At 45.0% G+C, this 22939-nt stretch overlaps 1 protein-coding gene across 1 annotated transcript in view; it reads left to right on the forward strand.

Annotated features, from left to right (window-relative positions):
- Nucleotides 1-307: 307 nt before the first annotated feature.
- Nucleotides 308-22939, forward strand: part of LOC134608276 (ubiquitin carboxyl-terminal hydrolase CYLD-like) — a 42625-nt gene continuing 19993 nt past the window's right edge. The window contains exons 1-6 of the mRNA XM_063450971.1: nt 308-321; nt 14743-15233; nt 18318-18587; nt 20124-20196; nt 20948-21150; nt 21859-22021. Of these exons, the coding sequence (XP_063307041.1) occupies nt 14781-15233; nt 18318-18587; nt 20124-20196; nt 20948-21150; nt 21859-22021 (1162 nt within the window). The 5' untranslated portion in view covers nt 308-321; nt 14743-14780. The remainder of the gene's footprint in view (nt 322-14742; nt 15234-18317; nt 18588-20123; nt 20197-20947; nt 21151-21858; nt 22022-22939) is intronic.

Raw genomic sequence — 22939 nt, forward strand, 5'->3', positions numbered from 1 at the left:
AGGTGGCAGTCTGTGCAGGGCTGGCTGATCAGGGGGAGGTGGCAGTCTGTGCAGGGCTGGCTGATCAGGGGGAGGTGGCAGTCTGTGCAGGGCTGGGTGAGCAAGGGGAGGTGGCAGTCTGTGCAGGGCTGGGCGTGCAGGGGGAGGTGGCAGTCTGTGCAGGGCTGGGCGTGCAGGGGGAGGTGGCAGGGTGTTAGCCCAGCCCAGGTTGCTGAATGTTTCGTTTTCCTCCTGTCTGTGTTGAGGCCTCAGCTGTCAGATCCCAACTCGGAGCTTTGTGCATAAAGAGAGAGAGAGTGAGAGAGATCTGCTTCCTGTATTGTGAGTATTACCCCCACTCCCTGTATAACACACCCTCACTGCCTCTATACTGTGTGTTACCCCCCACTCCCTGTATAATACACCCTCACTGCCTCTATACTGTGTGTTACCCCCACTCCCTGTATAATACACCCTCACTGCCTCTATACTGTGTGTTACCCCCACTCCCTGTATAATACACCCTCACTGCCTCTATACTGTGTGTTACCCCCCCCCCCCCCACTCCCTGTATAATACACCCTCACTGCCTCTATACTGTGTGTTACCCCCACTCCCTGTATAATACACCCTCACTGCCTCTATACTGTGTGTTACCCCCCCCCCCCCACTCCCTGTATAATACACCCTCACTGCCTCTATACTGTGTGTTACCCCCCACTCCCTGTATAATACACCCTCACTGCCTCTATACTGTGTGTTACCCCCACTCCCTGTATAATACACCCTCACTGCCTCTATACTGTGTGTTACCCCCCCCCCCCACTCCCTGTATAATACACCCTCACTGCCTCTATACTGTGTGTTACCCCCCACCCCCTGCATAATACACCCTCACTGCCTCTATACTGTGTGTTACCCCCACTCCCTGTATAATACCCCCTCACTGCCTCTATACTGTGTGTTACCTCCCACCCCCTGCATAATACACCCCCACTGCCTCTATACTGTGTGTTACCCCCCCACTCCCTGTATAATACCCCCTCACTGCCTCTGTACTGTGTGTTACCCCCACTCCCTGTATAATACACCCTCACTGCCTCTATACTGTGTGTTACCCCCACTCCCTGTATAATACCCCCTCACTGCCTCTGTACTGTGTGTTACCCCCACTCCCTGTATAATACACCCTCACTGCCTCTATACTGTGTGTTATTACCCCCACTCCCTGTATAATACACCCTCACTGCCTCTATACTGTGTGTTACCCCCCACTCCCTGTATAATACACCCTCACTGCCTCTATACTGTGTGTTATTACCCCCCACTCCCTGTATAATACACCCCCACTGCCTCTATACTGTGTGTTATTACCCCCACATCCTGTATAATACACCCTCACTGCCTCTATACTGTTACCCCCACTCCCTGTATAATACACCCTCACTGCCTCTATACTGTGTTACCCCCACTCCCTGTATAATACACCCTCACTGCCTCTATACTGTGTGTTACCCCCACTCCCTGTATAACACACCCTCACTGCCTCTATACTGTGTGTTACCCCCACTCCCTGTATATTACACCCTCACTGCCTCTATACTGTGTGTTACCCCCCACTCCCTGTATAATACACCCTCACTGCCTCTATACTGTGTGTTATTACCCCCACTCCCTGTATAATACACCCCCACTGCCTCTATACTGTGTGTTATTACCCCCCACTCCCTGTATAATACACCCTCACTGCTTCTATACTGTGTGTTACCACCCACTCCCTGTATAATACACCCTCACTGCCTCTATACTGTGTGTTATTACCCCCACTCCCTGTATAATACACCCTCACTGCCTCTATACTGTGTGTTACCCCCACTCCCTGTATAATACACCCTCACTGCCTCTATACTGTGTGTTACCTCCACTCCCTGTATAATACACCCTCACTGCCTCTATACTGTGTGTTATTACCCCCACACCCTGTATAATACACCCTCATTGCCTCTATACTGTGTGTTACCCCCACTCCCTGTATAATACACCCTCATTGCCTCTATACTGTGTGTTACCCCCACTCCCTGTATAATACACCCTCACTGCCTCTATACTGTGTGTTGTTACCCCCCACTCCCTGTATAATACACCCTCACTGCCTCTATACTGTGTGTTGTTACCCCCACTCCCTGTATAATACACCCTCTCTGCCTCTATACTGTGTGTTACCCCCCACTCCCTGTATAATACACCCCCACTGCCTCTATACTGTGTGTTACCCCCACTCCCTGTATAATACACCCTCACTGCCTCTATACTGTGTGTTACCCCCCACTCCCTGTATAATACACCCTCACTGCCTCTATACTGTGTGTTATTACCCCCACTCCGGGTATAATACATCCTCACTGCCTCTATACTGTGTGTTACCCCCCCACTCCCTGCATAATACACCCCCACTGCCTCTATACTGTGTGTTACCCCCACTCCCTGTATAATACACCCTCACTGCCTCTATACTGTGTGTTATTACCCCCACTCCCTGTATAATACACCCTCACTGCCTCTATACTGTGTGTTATTACTCCCACTCCCTGTATAATACACCCCCACTGCCTCTATACTGTGTGTTACCCCCCACTCCCTGTATAATACACCCTCACTGCCTCTATACTGTGTGTTACCCCCACTCCCTGTATAATACACCCTCACTGCCTCTATACTGTGTTACTACCCCCACTCCCTGTATAATACACCCTCACTGCTTCTATACTGTGTGTTACCACCCACTCCCTGTATAATACACCCTCACTGCCTCTATACTGTGTGTTATTACCCCCACTCCCTGTATAATACACCCTCATTGCCTCTATACTGTGTGTTACCCCCACTCCCTGTATAATACACCCTCACTGCCTCTATACTGTGTTACTACCCCCACTCCCTGTATAATACACCCTCACTGCTTCTATACTGTGTGTTACCACCCACTCCCTGTATAATACACCCTCACTGCCTCTATACTGTGTGTTATTACCCCCACTCCCTGTATAATACACCCTCACTGCCTCTATACTGTGTGTTATTACCCCCACTCCCTGTATAATACACCCTCACTGCCTCTATACTGTGTGTTACCTCCACTCCCTGTATAATACACCCTCACTGCCTCTATACTGTGTGTTATTACCCCCACTCCCTGTATAATACACCCTCATTGCCTCTATACTGTGTGTTACCCCCACTCCCTGTATAATACACCCTCATTGCCTCTATACTGTGTGTTACCCCCACTCCCTGTATAATACACCCTCACTGCCTCTATACTGTGTGTTGTTACCCCCCACTCCCTGTATAATACACCCTCACTGCCTCTATACTGTGTGTTGTTACCCCCACTCCCTGTATAATACACCCTCTCTGCCTTTATACTGTGTGTTACCCCCCACTCCCTGTATAATACACCCCCACTGCCTCTATACTGTGTGTTACCCCCACTCCCTGTATAATACACCCTCACTGCCTCTATACTGTGTGTTACCCCCCACTCCCTGTATAATACACCCTCACTGCCTCTATACTGTGTGTTATTACCCCCACTCCCGGTATAATACATCCTCACTGCCTCTATACTGTGTGTTACCCCCCACTCCCTGCATAATACACCCCCACTGCCTCTATACTGTGTGTTACCCCCACTCCCTGTATAATACACCCTCACTGCCTCTATACTGTGTGTTATTACCCCCACTCCCTGTATAATACACCCTCACTGCCTCTATACTGTGTGTTATTACTCCCACTCCCTGTATAATACACCCCCACTGCCTCTATACTGTGTGTTATTACCCCCACTCCCTGTATAATACACCCTCACTGCCTCTATACTGTGTGTTATTACCCCCACTCCCTGTATAATACACCCTCACTGCCTCTATACTGTGTGTTATTACTCCCACTCCCTGTATAATACACCCCCACTGCCTCTATACTGTGTGTTACCCCCCACTCCCTGTATAATACACCCTCACTGCCTCTATACTGTGTGTTATTACCCCCACTCCCTTTATAATACACCCTCACTGCCTCTATACTGTGTGTTATTACCCCCACTCCCTTTATAATACACCCTCACTGCCTCTGTACTGTGTTACCCCCACTCCCTGTATAATACACCCTCACTGCCTCTATACTGTGTGTTACCTCCACTCCCTGTGTAATACACCCTCACTGCCTATATACTGTGTTATCCCCACTCCCTGTATAATACACCCTCACTGCCTCTATACTGTGTGTTATTACCCCCACTCCCTGTATAATACACCCTCACTACCTCTATACTGTGTGTTATTACCCCCACTCCCTGTATAATACACCCTCGCTGCCTCTATACTGTGTGTTATCCCCCACTCCCTGTATAATACACCCTCGCTGCCTCTATACTGTGTGTTATTACCCGCACTCCCTGTATATTACACCCCCACTGCCTCTATACTGTGTGTTACCCCCACTCCCTGTATAATACACCCTCACTGCCTCTATACTGTGTGTTACCTCCCCCCCCCCCACTCCCTGTATAATACACCCTCACTGCTTCTATACTGTGTGTTACCCCCCACTCCCTGTATAATACACCCTCACTGCCTCTATACTGTGTGTTACCCCCCACTCCCTGTATAATACACCCTCACTGCCTCTATACTGTGTGTTACCCCCACTCCCTGTATAATACCCCCTCACTGCCTCTATACTGTGTGTTACCCCCCACTCCCTGTATAATACACCCTCACTGCCTCTATACTGTGTGTTACCACCACTCCCTGTATAATACACCCTCACTAACCCCCACCTTGTATAATACACTCTCAGTAACCCCCACCCTGTATAATAGACCATTGTGCCTCTATACTGTAAATATTGTGTATATCTTACTATAATACACTCTACTGGAGGCTAACACACACTTCGTACCTTATAGTTTCTGGTGTAAAGAAACACAGAGACAAAACATAATTGTTAAGGTGTTATAAAGGGACAGCAATCACATCGTGTAATGTCCTGTGAATTCCATCCACCTCGCACATAGGAGAACATTTGGTCAATGCTTTCCTATGGAGATTTTGAAGATGCTGGACGTTATCATGCTAAGTGTGAGAGTTAAACGTCTAGTGACTGTATGGAGGCAGTCTTAACCCTACAATGTAACCAAGGGGGCAGTGCACCCAGACCAGGTCAATGAGATAAATTAGTCTGGGTGCCCATAATGTTAATAAAAGTTAGAGAGATGGTAATATAGGCGGAGAAATCCCCATCATGCCCTTTCATTGCCGTTGATGCAAACGAAGGTAAAAACAATTTAACCGCAAAGCGCAGAAAAACGTCTTTCTTGACTCCAAAGTAGTATTCCGATTTCTCCTGGAACATGGCGTGTTAGGCAGGCCTACCCGGCATGCAGCTTGCTCAGGATTTGGGTGTCTCTTTGTTTATTTATTGATTTGGGAAAGCCAGCAATACTTGGCTAAGGAACAAATCCAGAACTAATGTCAGGCCTGTAACAAGCTTACAAACTGTGTGTGGAAAGAGACAGTAAAACTCTTTTTATTGAAATTGACGCATCATAAAACCTGCGATCTGTTTTTCTGACCAGCGTACTCCATTCCCAGTGTGAGATGTACAGCCTTTACTGTAACATGCCCTTAGCGATAGTAGAAAGTGAAAGTTGATTAGTGTTAACTTTTTATACATAAAGGTTGTATTTGTATCATAATAAAAAAGGTTTTGCTTAACCCTTATATGACCTGTATCAAGAACTCTTAACTTGTTGTATTCTTACATGACCTATATCAAGAACACCTAGCTCCCGGTATTCTTACATGACCTGTATCAGGAACACATAGCTCCCTGTATCCCTACATGACCGGTATCAGGAACACATAGCTCCCTGTATCCCTACATGACCGGTATCAGGAACACATAGCTCCCAGTATCCTTACATGACCCGGTATCAGGAACACGTAGCTCCCAGTATCCCTACATGACCCGGTATCAGGAACACATAGCTCCCTGTATCCCTACATGACCCGGTATCAGGAACACGTAGCTCCCAGTATCCCTACATGACCCGGTATCAGGAACACGTAGCTCCCAGTATCCCTACATGACCGGTATCAGGAACACGTAGCTCCCAGTATCCCTACATGACCGGTATCAGGAACACATAGCTCCCTGTATCCCTACATGACCTGTATCAGGAACACGTAGCTCCCAGTATCCCTACATGACCCGGTATCAGGGACACGTAGCTTCCAGTATCCCTACATGACCGGTATCAGGAACACGTAGCTCCCAGTATCCCTACATGACCCGGTATCAGGGACACGTAGCTTCCAGTATCCCTACATGACCGGTATCAGGAACACGTAGCTCCCAGTATCCCTACATGACCGGTATCAGGAACACGTAGCTCCCAGTATCCCTACATGACCGGTATCAGGAACACGTAGCTCCCAGTATCCCTACATGACCGGTATCAGGAACACGTAGCTCCCAGTATCCCTACATGACCGGTATCAGGAACACGTAGCTCCCAGTATCCCTACATGACCGGTATCAGGAACACGTAGCTCCCAGTATCCCTACATGACCGGTATCAGGAACACGTAGCTCCCAGTATCCCTACATGACCGGTATCAGGAACACGTAGCTCCCAGTATCCCTACATGACCCGGTATCAGGAACACGTAGCTCCCTGTATCCCTACATGACCCGGTATCAGGAACACGTAGCTCCCAGTATCCCTACATGACCGGTATCAGGGACACGTAGCTCCCAGTATCCCTACATGACCGGTATCAGGAACACATAGCTCCCAGTATCCCTACATGACCTGTATCAGGAACACGTAGCTCCCAGTATCCCTACATGACCCGGTATCAGGAACACGTAGCTCCCAGTATCCTTACATGACGGGTATCAGGAACACGTAGCTCCCAGTATCCCTACATGACCGGTATCAGGAACACGTAGCTCCCTGTATCCCTACATGACCCGGTATCAGGAACTCGTAGCTCCCAGTATCCCTACATGACCTGTATCAGGAACACGTAGCTCCCTGTATCCCTACATGACGGGTATCAGGAACACGTAGCTCCCTGTATCCCTACATGACCCGGTATCAGGAACACATAGCTCCCTGTATCCCTACATGACCCGGTATCAGGAACACATAGCTCCCTGTATCCCTACATGACCGGTATCAGGAACTCGTAGCTCCCAGTATCCCTACATGACCCGGTATCAGGAACTCGTAGCTCCCAGTATCCCTACATGACCGGTATCAGGAACATGTAGCTCCCAGTATCCCTACATGACCGGTATCAGGAACACGTAGCTCCCAGTATCCTTACATGACCGGTATCAGGAACACGTATGTAGCGGATTGTATTGAGGCTGTCCTTAGGAATTCGTAGAGAAAATGTACTTGTGCAATTGTTTCCCTGTATATCTGTAAAGTGTATGTAGCTTTCGTATGATTGTTCGGTAGTTTCATACGAATGAAGCTACCGAACCATCAGACAACCCCAGTAAAAAGTGTGCGCCTCGTTAAGCGTTCACATTCTGTAAACCGCAGCTTAATTGATCCATTGTATGTGCCTGTGTGGTCGCCGTTCGGCATACGAACCATGTGCGGCGGCCATCTTACGCATGACAATCTCAGCGGTGTTTGGTCGTCGAGTGTCTGGAACTCAAATCAGACACTCAAACAACCGAACACCGCTGAGACTTCCAGAGCTCCATAACTCGCGAACGGAGGGACTAGTCAGCCCCTCGTTCGGTAAGATCAATGTCCCGAACAAGGGAATTAATACGAATGGAAGATTAGCTGTGGATGGCAGGTATTTCTATGTGTTTTAACTCCCGAACAGAGACCGACCGCAAGGCCAAAACACATGGAGCCTTTTTCGGATACCACCTCGTGTGCGGTAGGTCAAATTACACCCTCCACCTAACTCCCGAACCCCTGGTCCGATCTGGGTGAATTTTGGATATGTTAGTCACCCAGATTAGGGCTACCAGGGGGTACCCAAAGTATTATTCTAACTGCTTGTTTTGGGGTACATCTAGAATTCAGGGAAAAGTACAGTATGTATAAGTGGATTATGTGTCACACTGAGGGGAGGAGATGTGTGGGAGGTAACAGTTACACTTTTGGATATTGTACTAATTAATGTAATTCCCTCCCTTGCATGGGAGAATGCTTTAAAATAAAGGTTTGGTGGATTAAAAGTCAGTTCTGCTCCTGATGCTGTGTGTCGTCCAGTCATTGGGATCCGTATTGGGATATTTGTGGATTACCTTGCTTGCTGTGATTATTACTCTATGGTATTTTTATTACTTGTTCCTGAGCCTCACTGGGATCTTTAGTGGAGTTAACCTGTGGAAGACCAGCTCTCCGCTACAACGTAGCTCCCACATGACCTGTCAGGAACACGTAACTCCATTATGGATCAGTATCATGATCTCTTAACTCCTAGTATCAGAAACATGTAGCGTCAGGTGTCCTTATATGACTGGTATAGCTCCTTGCATGACCTGTATCAGGGAACATGTAACGGCCAGTATTCTTATATGACTTGTAGAGGTCCTTACATGGCCAATATCAGGAACACATAGCTCCTGGCATCATTACATGGCCTGTATCAGGGAACACGTAACTCATGGTATCCTTACATGGCCTATGTTACGAACACTGGTATGGTAGATACCTGTTAGCCTATTTTCTCCCGAACTGCTGCAGCCTGAGTGATTACAGCTCGCCGTTTGGGTCTAGATTCAAACGGTTCCCAGACGAATGCAGCATCCAAGTAGTAGCCTAGACTAGATGAAGGGTACAACAGGAATAAAGTATAATAGCGCCACACTGGCTTTTATGCAAGTCCCCATGCAAGGGGCACTCCCACATGGACCTTGTGGGGGACTCCAACACAAAGTTCAAAACCAATAACAGTAAGGTTACAAAGTATGACACTCCCCTATACATCATACAATCCCTTCTCTCTGCCTGGGAGATAGAGTCAGATACTGTAATAACTCAATTATCTCCAGGCAGAAATTTTTTTTTCACATTTTCCATAAAACTTAAAGTACCCCAAAACACATAAAATCCCCATAAATGTTATAGCCCTTGTAACGGCTACCCCAGTGGAGAGGGGGTATCAGCCGTTGGAGACGTCCTTTTTCCTGGCAAGATGCTGTGCAGTAATGGAGTCGCCTTCTTTCTATCAGCTGGATCCAAGTAGAAAGAGAGAGAGGTAGAGCTCTTAAAAGAGCTAGTGATTAGCTGAGCAGGTTCCCTTTCAATAACGAGACAAAGCTACGTTTTGAAGGGTAAAGTAGAACTGAGGTTTAATGACAGGTACTCTCCTTTTATGTGGTGCTCCCATACAAGGGAGACACCCTCAACCAATTAGACGTTAACCAATCAAACAATGGTTACAACCCACAGATTCCCTCCCCTCTGCTTGGGAGATAATTGAGTTTCTTACTGTATCTACTCAATTATCTCCAAGCTAAAACTTATACTTTGTATGCATTTTTATAACTTTCAGATTTTTCATCACACAGGAACAAAACTTGGGGAAAAACATATTCAAAATTCTTACAAATCCGTTAAAGGACCACTCTAGGCACCCAGACCACTTAAGCTTAATGAAGTGGTCTGGGTTCCAGGTCCAGCTAGCTTTTACCCTTTTTTTTATAAACATAGCAGTTTCAGAGAAACTGCTATGTTTATTCTGAGGGTTAAGCCAGCCTCCAGAGCCTCTAGTGGCTGTCTCATTGACAGCCGCTAGAGGCGCTTGCGTGCTTCTCACTGTGAAAATCACAGTGAGAGCACGCAAGCGTCCATAGGAAAGCATTATGAATGCTTTCCTATGCGACCGGCTGAATGCGAGCGCGGCTCCTGCCGCGCATGCGCATTCAGCCGATGACGTCGCAAGGAAGAAGAGGAGGAGGAGTAGAGCTCCCCGCCCGGCGCTGGAGAAAGAGGTAAGTTTAACCCCTTCCTTCCCCTAGAGCCCGGCGGGAGTGGGTCCCTGAGGGTGGGGGCACCCTCAGGGCACTCTAGTGCCAGGAAAACGAGTATGTTTTCCTGGCACTAGAGTGGTCCTTTAAGGGGTTCCAGAAATATTAAAAAGTCTATTTGGACCGACTGCATGCTTGTTTGCATGCCCAAAACAGTTCCACAGATTCAGGCTGTGCGGTCGGTCTATTTCTGCCCTGAAAAATAACAAAGTTCCATCCGAAGGCAGCGTTCGAATCGTTGAACGCACTTCGATTTCTGTCGAAGTGAAACCAGGGTTGCGTTTCAGTGGTGTTCAATTGTCTAATGGAGGTCTATTTTACTCCAAAATGACATGGATTTGGGCTGTGCGGTCGGTCTATTTTACACCGTGAAAACGACTAAGTCCCATTCGAACGTGTGTTCGAATCTTCGAACGGGACTTAGTCTCCAGCCGCAGTGTCGAAGGGTAGGGGAAGGTACAGGACCGCGTTCGACTGGATTAAAATGGCCGCCGCCACTCGTTCGACTGTCTAATGGCGGCCACTTTGACTACTTCGACACTTCGTCTGTATCCGAAGTGCCATATCAAACGTACCAATCCTTTGTACAAAACAGTTAAAGGGCCAGACAGTCTTTGTTCTTTAGGTACTGGCAATGTGGATGATGGTAAAAGCAAACAAAAGGTAGAGGTTCCCAGGCAACATGGTAGGGGGTTGTTACAGCCCTGATCTGGGTGACCCACATATCCAAAAATCACCCAGATCAGTTCAGGGGTTTTGGAATTAAATGGATGTCTTAATTTGACCTATCTTACACAAGGCTCCTGCCCAGAAATAGTTCCATGAATTTAGGTTGTGCGGTCGGTCTATTTCGGATAGTCTTGAAAACGAACAAATGCACGAACTGTACCCCCTGGCTCATAGTAGCGTTTGTTCCCCTAGTTCGTGGGAACAAAACTACCGAACAGCGCTCTCCTGGCTGTTCTGGAAAAGGCAGCAGGCGATCGTACAGTTTGACCAGTGTTCGGGAAATTGAGTGTCCGATTTTAGTTCCAGACACTCAACGACCAAGTCCCGTTGCCTCCTTTCGTGCCACACAGGGAGAGCACTTAATTCACTGTTCTCTTTGAAGTTAATGAGCCAGGGGGGTGGTCGGTGTTCAGTAGTTTCAACTACCGAACCAAAAAAAAAAAGTCCAGAATGAACAGGATAGTTTCATCACTGTAATCAGGAACATGTAACTCCAGGTATCCTTACATGGCCTGTATCAGGAACACGAAACTCCAGGTACCCTTACATGGCCTGTATCAGGAACACATAACTCCCGGTATCCTTACATGACCTGTATCAGGGAACACGTAGCTCCCAGTATCCTTACATGACTGGTATAGGGAACACGTAGCTACCAGTATCCTAACATGACCTGTATCAGGGAACACGTAGCCCCCGGCATCCTTACATGACCTGGATCAGGAACATGTAACTCCATTTATCCTTGCATGGCCTGTATCAGTGAACCCGTAGCTCCCGGTATCCTGTATCATTAACAACAACTTGTTATTTTTAATATAAAGCAGATTCATTTGAAGATGTCTAAGGACCCCTCCATGCAGATATAGGGTGTAACGGATCACCTGGCACCCCGACTGGGTACCTCCGTTGAAGAATGCTCTTAGGAGCTGAGGACCTGAGGACTCCAAGCACTGCAGCAGACACCATAACCACCGTAGACTCCTCCAGAGAGCAAAACAGGAACCAGCTATTCCAAGAGCTTAGCAGTGATTTAGCAATCCCTTGTAGCAGATTCCCCCAATAAGAGACAGCACTCCAAATTGAGGGTAAAGAAGAACTCTGGTTTAATGGCACACACTCAGCTTTTATGCAATTCTCCCCTGCAAGGGAGACGCCCACATACAATTATACATTACCCAATCACACAATGGTTACATCCCACAGATTCCCTCCCTTTAGCCTGAGAGGTAACCTAATTATACGTACAATTTAAACATACATTTTACCCAACTTTCATAACTCTAAAACCATACATCCAATATTAATAAAAGTTACATATTATTAACCAGCACATTCCAAATACAAACATACCCAAAAATCATACGAATCTGTCCAGCCGTTCGGGAGATAGTTCTAAGTCACTTTTGACCGACCGCAGGCACATTTTCATGCCCAAAACAGTTACATGGATTTGGGCTGTGCGGTCGGTCTATTTTACACCGTGAAAACGACTAAGTCCCATTCGAACGAGCGTTCGAATCTTCGAACGGGACTTAGTCTCCACCCGCAGTGTCGAAGAAGGTACGGGTCAGCGGTGTTCGTGCATTTGGGTAGCCGCAAACAGGTCCATAGATTTGGCTTCACACACCGCTGACCGCGTTCGAATAATTTAAAATGGCCGCCGCCACGTGTTCGTTTGTCGAATGGCGGCCACTTCGACGACTTCGGCACTTTGACTGCTTCGGCACTTCGACTGCATTCGAAGTGCCAGTTTAAAAGTTGTAACACTGCTCCCAAGTATTTAAAGGCCTAGGAACAGCATACAAAAATCCATTGTGCCCAAATACACTTCTTACAGGGTTAATACACCTCAGGGCCATAGTCGCAGGGCAGGAGGCTAGCAACCAGGCTTCTCCAGTTCACAGTGGCGAGGTTGGTTCCGCCACATAGGGTGAGGCAGGTGTCTCTTCCCTCACTCTTGTCTCTGTGATAACGGAGCTACATGGGAGAGAACCGTGTTCTCTGTAGCCTGGAGGAGCTGTTGCAGTCTGTATGTTGGAGACCAGGAGTCAGATGGATGACTAGGCTGCCCGCCTCACCTGATTGGCTCAGAAATTGTTAGAAATTGTGACTACTTAGAAATTGTGACTATGCAATCTTCACTTGCTAATCATAGTCTGCAGCCCCCTGATTGGCTGGCCTCACAGCTCCACCCCTTGAGACGTTGATTATACACTAGCTCCAGATTCTAGAATGCGATTTTTAAACATCGCTTTGGAATAATATTCAGGAGTATATTAATGGTGAATTCTCAGATTTATGGGTAAATGTCCAAAGGAAGCAAAACAGTCAGCGCATCCATAATTATAATAATATTATGAGATGGAGCATACTGGAACTTGCACATTTGGTTATATTTCTAAATAATAATACAGCCATAACATCCCCAACAGCGTTACATAGACACTATGAATAGCAGCCAAACAAAAAAAAAAGCAGGAATCGGATACCATAAAATGGATTCATCGAGCTGAAGAAGCCACTGGACTTGTGGCGAAACATGTTCTGGATAGTGAGGAGAAAATATTATGGACTTGACCAAAGCTTTTAATATTTGTTTATTGTATTATTTTTTTATTTATAATAAATTTACTACACATAGTGTATTTTCTGGTATCCGGTACCTGCTTTTGCCTAGAAAGGTGGTATGGGCCTTGGCCATACTATACGTGGAAAGTGAGCCAAATCCTGAGGCTCTATTTTTGTGAGTACCCTTTGCATTTATATAATAAAGTCGCCTATGCAATACTACTCTATATACTTTACTACATATACACCTTTCCAAGTTGTCCCACAGTGTATATTGGAAAGAGTGAGTGCATCAAGAAGAGAAGGGTCTCCTACACAGACCCCACTGCTATTGCCACCAGAGCTAGGTTTCTTAGCTCTGTACTATGTGAGTGCTCTCTTGTCAGATATAAAATATACCGCTTGTTATATGCTTTTACATTATTGGGTTAATTTTATATTTTAAGGAAAACACATCTTGGTTTGAGAAAATCCCAAAGTATTGGCTATAAGGTATTGTATGTGTGTGAGCCACTAACTACCCACACTTTATTCACTAAATAATCGATTCACTGTGTTATTTTGAGTGTTGTGGAAGGGTAGCATATTACAGTGAAGGAGCAGCTATTGGATTCTAAAACACTTGTGATACACACATTCATTGTGTAATGTAGCACTGATGCTATTTATTAATATGAATGGCAGGGGGTACGCCGTGGGCTGGTGGGAAGGTCATTGCACTAAACAGGAAGGTAAATTAAATTGGAAAGTTTAGGTTAAAGGTAATGGAACGATAGATATGTTTGGATTAGACATATTAACGTGTTGCTCTTACAAATGTATGTTGCTTTCATTTTACCACAATTCACTGTTTAATAAATAAACCCTGGGAACATTTTCCACACATGGTGGATTTATTGGACAGGCGTTCTGCTGCTAAAGGTAGAGAAGAAACGTGTATTCATGTTGGTTTGCTCCATGCCGAGAACCAGTGCCAGTCGTGACCATATTGGCAAATGCTGTGAACTCTTTATACTTGGAGAATGTGTTTTAGGTTGAGTAATATGTAGCTAGTAGTATAGGCGACTGATTTCCAAATGCAGAGTTTATTTAACATTCTGGGGTATTTAATGTGATTTTTATGTGACAGTTGAAAGGTATACAGCCAGGAGAGTTATCAGTCTACCCGATCTGCCCCTTGTCCAGCTTGCAGAATTATACAAGCTGGACACCCGCACCGGCTGATCATGTTCAGGATTATTTTAATTGAGCTCTGCAGGAATGTACTGCAATGAGAGGATTAGAGGAATTACTGACACAGAGCTCTGTGGATCTTTTGAGCAGGACTGAAACTTGGCCACGGTGTGCACACTGAAACTGATTTTTCTTATCTCTTTGTGTTTCCAGAATAACCCATTGCCATCTTGCCGTATTGTGCAGGAAATATGGCCCGGCACACCTGGGAATCCAACGACCCCCTCATGTATTTCATCTTCCTGGAACGTTTCTCTGAGAGGTCCCGAGTGGTGGAGGCCGGCACACTGTGCTGCATGAGTGAAGAAGATTATCTCCAGCAAGTGGCCAATGACCACCCTTCTCCACGTTGGCTAACTGTCACCATGATTGGGGAAAGCGGTGTGGTTAAAGTGGATGTAAATGTGTTGCAGCCCCTTGATAGGAATAAAGCTGCACTGTTGCTGGCTGTACCGAATCCCACCGAGCGGCTTGGCTGCTTCTTGGAGAGAGGTCTTCTCGAGCAGGCTATCCAAGCAGAGGTTGGACAGGAGGTCCTGGTAGACTATGGAAACAAGCTGCACCCGGGTCTCCTTCACTACGTGGGCAGTATTCTGGACAGCAGCGCGTTACTCCCACCTCTTTACTTTGGAGTGGAACTGGAGGTGAGTCGAAACTTATACTGAAAGTAAATATATCTGAAAAGTTTCAAACACTCAAAAAAAAAAAAAAAAAACTTCCTCTAAGGAAAGCAAAAGTTATAAACCCTCACAAATAGAACTTACATAAACTTTATTAGTTGAAACTAGGATCTGTCTCATAAATCAATCGAACAATTGAAAGATTTGAAGAATAATATATTTCCCATGTATTTAAATCTATTGATTGACTCCCCTGGGTAAGTATAAAAGTGAAGCCAATAGAGGTTTCTCAAATCTAGGGAAACGTAATCTGAAAGAAATGAGATTTAGATTGTACAATTAGAAAGCAGTAATCATTAATGTGAATTAGAACTCAAGCGAGTGAGTAATAATGCTGGAAACGACCCCTCTCTTAAAAAACAGATGAAATGGAATTAGTTTGTAATAAACCGTAAGATTATAATGAAATAGTTCAATTAGATCAAAACTGGAGTTCAAACTATCTAATTAAACACCTATATAGACAGTCTAAATTAAATCTTAAAGGATCATTATAGGGTCAGTAACACAAACATGTATTCCTGACCCTATAGTGTTAACACCACCATCTAGCCCCCCCTGGCCCCTCATGCCTCCATAAAGATAGTAAAAAATCTTACTGTATTCAAACCTGAAGCTGTAGATATGCATGCTGTTTGCCTTAGAAAAACAAGCAGTCTGCTGTCATCATCAGAAGTGGTGGCTTGATCCAATCACAATGCTTCCCCATAGCTGAGACTGACAAAGAGGCAGATCAGGGGCAGAGCCAGCACAATTCAAACACAGCCCTGGCCAATCAGCATCTCCTCATAGAGATGAATTGAATCAATGAAACTCTATGAGGAAGGTTCAGTGTCTGCATGCAGAGGGAGGAGAGACTGAAAGTTTGGATGCATTTTAGGCAGCCATGACCCAGGAAGGATCTCTAACAGCCATCTGAGGAGTGGCCAGTGAAGTTATCACTAGGCTGTAATGTAAACACTGCATTTTCTCTGAAAAGACAGTGTTTACAGCAAAAAGCCTGAAGGTAATGATTCTACTCACCAGAAGAAATACAATAAGCTGTAGTTGTTCTGGTGACTATAGTGTCCCTTTAAATAGGAATATAAACCCTTTACAAATCTTAATTAATTCCAAAAGGTATGAATATTGGATTAAAGGGAATACACCTAATGAGCAAATAGAGGTTAGAATCACACTGATGGTTAGTAGAAACATAGCCCACTAAACTATAGTCCCTCATATGCAGCTCAGAGATACAAAGTATCAAAAAAGTGACATAAGCCACTAATTATAAAGCCCTAGACTGTATACCTCTGTCCTATATAGGAAAGGAACCACATCAAAAACGGTCCTTTAAGATAAAAAAAAAGGTCCAGGCTCAGCAAGGACCAGTGTTGGCTAATAAATCCCTAGGGAGATGATCACCTAAATACAGCTCCTATAGATCAAACTCCATCACCAAAATAAAGTAAAGTGATCAATGTTTGTCCATGGTGATATTTAACCCCTTAGTGACCAGACCGTTTTAACATTTCCTTACCATTATGGACCAGGGCTGTTTTTACATTTCTGCAGTGTTTGTGTTTAGCTGTAATTTTCCTCTTACTCGTTTACTGTACCCACACATATTATATACCATTTTTCTCGCCATTAAATGGTCTTTCTAAAGATACCATTATTTTCTTCATATCATATAATTTACTATAAAACAATTTATAAAATATGATGAAAAATAAAAAAACACTTTCTCTAACTTTGACCCCCAAAACCTGTTACGCATCTACACCCGCCAAAAAACAGCCATGCTAAATAGTTTCTAAATTTTGTCCTGAGTTTAGAAATACCCAATGTTAACATTTTCTTAGCTTTTTTTTTTTTTGCAAGTTATAGGGCAATAAGTACAAGAAGCACTTTGCTATTTCCAAACCAGTTGTTCAAGACAATCTAAGGTATTAAGCTTGGTGTATTTTGATTTTTTTCATGCAACCATTTTACCATCAATCTATGCCAAATTAAAAAATTTGTCATTTTATTTATTTATTTTACTTAAGTCTTCACGGAGTGCCCCAACCCCTCGAGGCAATCAGCACACAGGCAGAGCATCGGAAGCCTGCCCCCCTTCCGATGCTCTGTTACACTGCGGGCACTACGTGGGGCAACCTGGGAGTGATCACTCGGTGGCCCGGCAGTCAGAAGAGGTATTGCAGGATGTCTCGACATAGAGGCCACCGCTGAGATACTCTTAGAGCGTCTTCCTGCGCTCATATTTGCCGCGGTCCTTAAAGGGTTAAAAGAAACAAGGAACCTGATGCGCGTTTTGATGCTTAGAATTGTGCCTTCATCTAGGGCCCAGATTATAAACAGGGAGTAGTTAGGGGAAATTCTGTTTTTATGTTTCCCATAGCCCACAGACTGCATTCCTTTTAACCTCTGAGTTCATGATATCGCTGAGAGTAAAGAGTAAGAGATGCTCTCATTGTGTTTGGTAACTTCAACCATTCATTGATGTCAATGGCTTATTCCTTAAACCAACCTCCTCACCCAGTCTACCCATCTCCCTGTCAACTCCCCTCCCAGTCAACCCCTCACGCAGTCTGCCCACGTCCCTATCAACCCCTCACGCAGTCTGCCCCTCACGCAGTCTGCCCACGTCCCTATCAACCCCTCACGCAGTCTGCCCCTCACGCAGTCTGCCCACGTCCCTATCAGCCCTTCACGCAGTCTGCCCCTCACGCAGTCTGCCCACGTCCCTATCAGCCCCACACGCAGTCTGCCCACGTCCCTATCAACCCCTCACGCAGTCTGCCCCTCACGCAGTCTGCCCACGTCCCTATCAGCCCTTCACGCAGTCTGCCCCTCACGCAGTCTGCCCACGTCCCTATCAACCCCTCACGCAGTCTGCCCCTCACGCAGTCTGCCCACGTCCCTATCAGCCCCTCACGCAGTCTGCCCACGTCCCTATCAGCCCCTCACGCAGTCTGCCCACGTCCCTATCAACTCCTCAGTCTGCCTATGTCTCTTTGAATTACTGCTGCCTCTCTAATAGGTTATTTTGATGTCCCTTAGGGTGAAGGAGAAGGAAATGGTGAAAATGATGGCACCTACAAGGGAGTGACATTCTTCAAGTGTAAAAAGAACAGTGGACTCTTCTTACCATTCAACAAGGTCATGTTCTCTGGAAACTTGCTGCCAGAGACGCAATCCGTTTCAACAGATCGAATTAACTCTGTAATGCCTGGAGAAAAGGTTTCGTATTATGTGGATGATTCATTAAAACGAGGCACAGTTATTATTACAAGTGACCAGCAGTGTGATGGCTTTATTGAAGTGTTGCCGGTAAGCAATTCCTCCAGCTGCGTTTTATTCCTCTTGTGTGTCCGCTTGCTGCCTCTATTCAGTTTATCGGAGAGCCCTGCTGGTCATTAAATGACAACTGTCACCTGAAAACTATTTTATAATATAATAAAAGACTTAAATGGCTGAATGCCCTGACCACACAAGTAGGGGCAGCAAATTAAGACTTCATTTTGTTAATAGATGTAAGAATCATGCTGTGCCTTCAAGGGCACCTGTGTTCGAGATACACGCAAAAACTGACTGTCACTGCAGTTAGCAGTACCTTGATCTTGGAATACCATGAGAGGATCCTTCCTTCCCAAGATAAGTGAAGTGCTTGTTAGTAAAGCGCAATAAAGCAGTGTGTCTCCAGGTATTTATAGAGCCCAACGCGCTTTTTGTTGGCTGGGCAGCTCTTCTGAAGAACGGCGAAACGCACGTTGGGCTCTATACATACATCATCTTTTATTATTATTTTTTTATTCAATGCATAGTGCAGGTAAGGCACAGAAACAGGAAAGCAGTTCGACATAAAGCAGGATTTAGTCACAGCATTGTTCATTGTACAGTAGGTAGTGAAGATGTAAACCTGGTATCAGTGATCACTTTAGCCTTTTTTGTATATTTAAATTTAAAATAATAAGAAACAATGTGAATCAAAATAACACAAACATGATAGTATTATACAAACTAGATGTTGATTTCCTTTCAAAACATGATTAAACTCTATTTCTTCGCTGGCTAATGACGCCCCAATGATGCTGAAGTGGTCATGGTGCTTGGAATGACCCACTAGAACAAAGGCAGAGTCCTGTTCTCCCCAGGCTATCCATTGTGCATCACACAAAAAACATCCCTTTCCCATCAAGCATTGCAAGAGCTGATGGAAATGGCTAAACAAGGCAGGTGGCAATTGATCGATATTCTTTACTTCACTTCACGGACATCATTTCATCACGCTGGAATTGTAGTTAGAAGTAAAGATGCAATATTTCTCAATAATTCAGAAGTGGCAATGCCACCCAGAGGTCTTACTATAGGCTGTCATGATGCCACAATCCCAGAGTTATTGTTCTTATAGAGACCGCAGGTGACGACATGGGACATCTTCATATAACATTGAATCCATTCAGCTGCCGGGCTTATTCCAGGATAATTAATGATAGAGTAACTTTGTGTTTGCTGAACTTTGCTTTCTGCAAATACAAAAAAAAATTCTTCAGATTCTCTATTGGAGCGGTGGAAGAAGTAAATATTTTAATTCTCAGTGTGTTCTATACAACAGCGATAGAACAACACCTGGAGCAGGTCTCGGTGCAGGGACCCCAGGATAACCAACCCAGTTCATTCGTAGTTAATTATACTGTTATAAATAATCACCACTGAGAATTATCCACTAGATACCAAACTAATCTTCATGGTAAAATCTAGGCGTAAACAGGCGAGCTGTGGCTATAGCGGAGTTACAGGATTTTCTTAACTCCCAAGGACGGAAGGGGGTTAATAAGGCTTTGTATAACAGTGTTCTCTGTCTAGGAAGATGGATCACAAGATGCGCTCCTAAAGGTTTCCCTCGACTCTGTTTTAAAGGAGGAAACTCTCTCTAAAGGTAAGCTTGTAAAATTATTTATTATACTGGTGTATACTCTTAGTTGTGCTGATCAAGGTATGGCACCATACACAGCACGGGGGGCTTGGTCGATGGAGATTGGAGAACGGGGAGGTACACTTACCAGACGATGGTCATCACCATGAATTTCGATCAGTTAGATTTTAAGCACTGATGATGATGATGCTGGAGTACAGGGGCAAGTCATGAAAGTTCTAGGTCCATATAATGTATGTGCAGAGGGACCTTGGAGATCAGACTGGCACAGCAAGGAAGCCCAAGAGAAATAGATCAGTGATCTGCCAGGATCAGGGACAGGATACCATCTTTAACTATAAGCGAGGGCCAGGAGATTATAGAGAGGGCATAGAGTGCCAATTAGCAGCTCATATTTCTAATTAACGATTAGTGCTTCTACCCACTGACTAGTCTGGCTTGCAGAGGTGGTCAGTATTCTGCACCATACCCTTCCAGCAGCTGGTCTGCAGATCAGCAGATAAAAAGGAAAGATGTTAAATGTTAAACCTGTCTCAGGATTTGGGATGAGGATGAATGGTGTCCTGTATGTGTGGATATGATTAAGGATTGCAAAAGAGTAAATTAAAGAAAATGATCACAAACACAGATTTCCCAGATGCTTCTGGTGGGATGTGCACACTGCGCAGCAGAGCTGTGAGCCTGGTGTCTGTTTGCCGCAGTCCCGTACTAGGTTCTCACAGTAGATGCTAATTTTTTAAATTTTTTTGGGAAGGTAATGAAATCCTGGGCTGTAATTTAAAGAATGATTCCATTGAAACTGACGGAGCGCAGGATGGGGAGGACCTCGCGAAGCACCCACTAGAAGTCAACTCTATGGTGCAGATTCAGTACAAAGAAGGAGAAGTGGCCCACGGGATAATCCGATGGATGGGGAATATCCCACATATGGAAGGCACCATGGTTGGCGTGGAGCTAGTGAGTTTGATTCTCCCTTTCCTTGGCTTCATTACGATACGTAGAAACTGCTCAAATTGTATTCGCTTTTCTTTTGGGGTAAAATATTTGACGTCATTGTTGCTAAAATGGAAACTTGACATTTTTTGTGAAAGGTATTTTATTTGGGGAGGTTGTTTTTATTTTGGATGGTAATTTTGTTTCTTTTTTCGAAGCATCCTGTCCTTGTGGTAACGTTGGTTTAATGTACTCTTTTTATTACGTTTCTGTGTGTAATGCACTATTTATGAAGCCGAGCTAGAGGTTTATGTCCAGGGAGTGTAGATGTGGTGGGAGCGGGACTTTGGCCTCCAGTTGTTCATGGAGCCTAGCAACACCACTGGCAGGTTAATAAGAAAGGTGGTGCAGTCTCCATGGAAACCACTCCAGTCATCTTACTGATTCCATTGTTTTCCTATAAATCTCCCCCATTGTGCTCAAAGAGTGTGTTTGGCCTCCTGTATTCTCCATCGATGATCTCTGATCTCTGCTTGGGTCAAGCAGTCTATATAACCGTATATGATCCCAGGTAGACCAGAACCCTGGTTATCTTACGTGAATCATTGACAATTTGGCGATGCCGTTCCGTGTACTCAATTCCATGGCAATCTGTGTTTTTGGGGTAGAAAAGCCTTAATCCTTGCTGCTCACAGATTTTTGGGTCCGACCCTCTCGCTTTGTCTTGTACAGGATGAAGATAAAGGATGCACAGATGGAAACTTGCAGAATCACCAGTATTTTGTCTGCCCTCCAAAACGAGGCCTTTTTGTGAAGCTGAGAGCATGTCGCCCTGACACGAGGTTCCTGATCAGTCGGGACGCTGAGCCAAAACCTCTTGCACACCAAACACACAGTAAGTTATTTTTATTGTGGTGTTTTTGGACGAACAGCATCCGTCAGTTTGCCGTCTGTTTAGAAATCTCCATTCTAGCCACCTGAAAACCTAACGTAGTGGGGGATACACAGAGCCCCTTCTGGAAAGGAGCCTTTCTGTTAGAGCCAGAATATTTACTAAACGTAGTTAAAATATAAAGTGTGTGAATGTATGTATGTATATATATTGTGGCAGGATTGCCAGGCTCTTCACAATAAACTTCAAATGCAGTTTATGTCACTCTCCCCAATTTATACAAGGTTGTGCTCTCCCACAAAATAAAACAAAAAGAAAATAAATCCTACTCCAACTTGGAGACTTACTAAACAACAGTATTACTAACTATCCAACCGGCCAGCTAATCTGGGTCCCAGTTTTAAACAAAATGAAATACAGCACTTTAAGCAGGTTTCACACAGTACCTTTTTCTCAGAGTCTCAGGCTTAACTACCTCCTCTCTCCTAGCTGTTAGACTCTCTGATGTCTTCAGATGCTAACCTTTTAAAACCCTAGTGCTGGTTAATTACATTCACCTGGTTGATAACATTCAAGGGGTGACTCCCACCGAGAGAGAGAGAGAGAGAGAGTGTGTGTGTGTGTGTGTGTGTGTGTGTGTGTATTTACACACAAGATCCACATAAGATCCATATATATCATCATACAAGATCAAGTGCACTCAGATTCAGTAAACCGTAATTTCAAGGCTCACAGACTGTAATAGTTTTATTTAAAAAGCACCCACCCAGATAAAAATTAAGGGGATTTAGTTACATTATATGATCATACATTGCATAAGCCTGCCACAACATCAATGTACCCCATTCTTGGCAAGTCCTACTCTAATGCCTGCTCTTATGAGGTTAATCCACTTATTTGGGAAATGCTTCCTCGTCGGAC

The sequence above is a fragment of the Pelobates fuscus genome, chromosome 4 (assembly GCF_036172605.1).
Source record: "Pelobates fuscus isolate aPelFus1 chromosome 4, aPelFus1.pri, whole genome shotgun sequence".
NCBI classification, from domain to species: Eukaryota; Metazoa; Chordata; class Amphibia; order Anura; family Pelobatidae; genus Pelobates; species Pelobates fuscus.